The sequence below is a fragment of the Zalophus californianus genome, chromosome 9 (assembly GCF_009762305.2).
Source record: "Zalophus californianus isolate mZalCal1 chromosome 9, mZalCal1.pri.v2, whole genome shotgun sequence".
Taxonomy (NCBI): Eukaryota; Metazoa; Chordata; class Mammalia; order Carnivora; family Otariidae; genus Zalophus; species Zalophus californianus.
This window is the reverse complement of record NC_045603.1, coordinates 138,634,161-138,635,499: the sequence shown is the minus strand read 5'-3', so window position 1 is coordinate 138,635,499 and position 1,339 is coordinate 138,634,161. Positions and strand designations below refer to the sequence as shown.

Here is a 1,339-nt window from a genome sequence, read left to right as displayed (position 1 = left end):
TTTGCATGTTTTAAATGTGTGAACTTACTTAATATACTGTTAGAAGAAAAAGTTCAAGGTTGCATATTTTTGTCTTAAATTCAATTTAGACATCTGAGCTGGAGGTAAGCTAAATTTGGGAGCAATCAACATATGGATGAAATCACTTGGAGAATTAGTGTAGCAAGGGGAAATGTTTTTGGATTGAGAGCTGGAGCGCTGTAGCATCATGTGGTCAAGAAGAATTAGGAAAATCCAGAACAGGTAACTGAGAAGGAACAGTCACAAAAGGATGGGGGAAAAAAACAGAAGAGTGTGAAAGCATAGAAACTAAGGGAGGACTCAGGCCTAGCTTAGGTTGGAGTGTGGTAAGTTTTGAGGCAGTCCAGATGGGGACGCTACCAGAACGAAAAGATATTCCACTGTGGGTGAAAGCTCCCGAAGACTTGAAAGATCCCGAGGTGTTGCAGGTCCAGACGCAGCTCTTGGAAGCTATGTTTGGCCCAGCTGGATCTCGAATCCCGTACATCGAGCAAGTGAGCAAAGTCATGCTCGAGCTAAAGGTTATGGAATCCTCGGACCTCACCGAGATCGTGGTTTATGGCTCTTACTTGTATAAGCTCAGGGCCAGGTGGATGCTCCAGTCCATGGCCGAATGGCACCGCCAGCGACAGGAACGAGGGATGCTCAAACTTGAGGATGCCATGAAAGCCCTAGAGCTAGGTCCTTGGATGAAGTGAAGCCAGTTTGCAACCAACGTACCTGGAATCAGGATTTAAAGAGTAAACTGTCTCCAGAGCTGGAATGGATGTGGTCTGGTTGAAATTCTCCTCCAGCCTGACAAGGAAAAACCAGCTGATTTTTGGGTCTCCACCTTTGTCTCTGAGTTCTAATGTGGCTCCCCCTCCCAGGTTTGCTAATTAAAATAAAATTTTAAATAAAAAAAAAAAAAAAAGAAACTAAGGGAATAGAAAGTTTTCAAGGAGATTAAAAAAAAAGATACTATGTCAAATGTTGCTAAAAGAGGCAATGGAGAAGACTTTACATTGAAAATCAGATATAAAACTATGAAGGTTGACAGTGACCCTGATATAAGTCACTGGTGGGGATAAAAGCACAATTCCAGTGGCTTAAAACAGGTGTAGACCATGCTTTCATGTAATTATGATGCAGAAGGCAGGAGAAAGTGAAGTCATATTGAAAAATTGTCTCTTGTCAAAGATTTTGTTTGGTTAGTTATTTGCTTCCTCTTACAATTGGGAGATACTTAGCACACTTCAGGTTGATGGGAGTAATCTAGCAAACAGGAAATAAGTATGATGAGGCAGAGATACAATTGTGGAGTGAAGTTTTTGCGTTG

At 41.7% G+C, this 1,339-nt stretch overlaps 1 protein-coding gene across 1 annotated transcript; it reads left to right on the top strand.

The window, feature by feature from the left end:
* Window positions 1–368: 368 nt before the first annotated feature.
* Window positions 369–878, top strand: LOC113921642 (developmental pluripotency-associated 5 protein-like). The gene has a single exon (XM_035721942.1). It carries the CDS (start codon window positions 369–371, stop codon window positions 717–719), a length of 351 nt encoding a protein of 116 aa, XP_035577835.1. The 3' UTR covers window positions 720–878.
* Window positions 879–1,339: the final 461 nt, after the last annotated feature.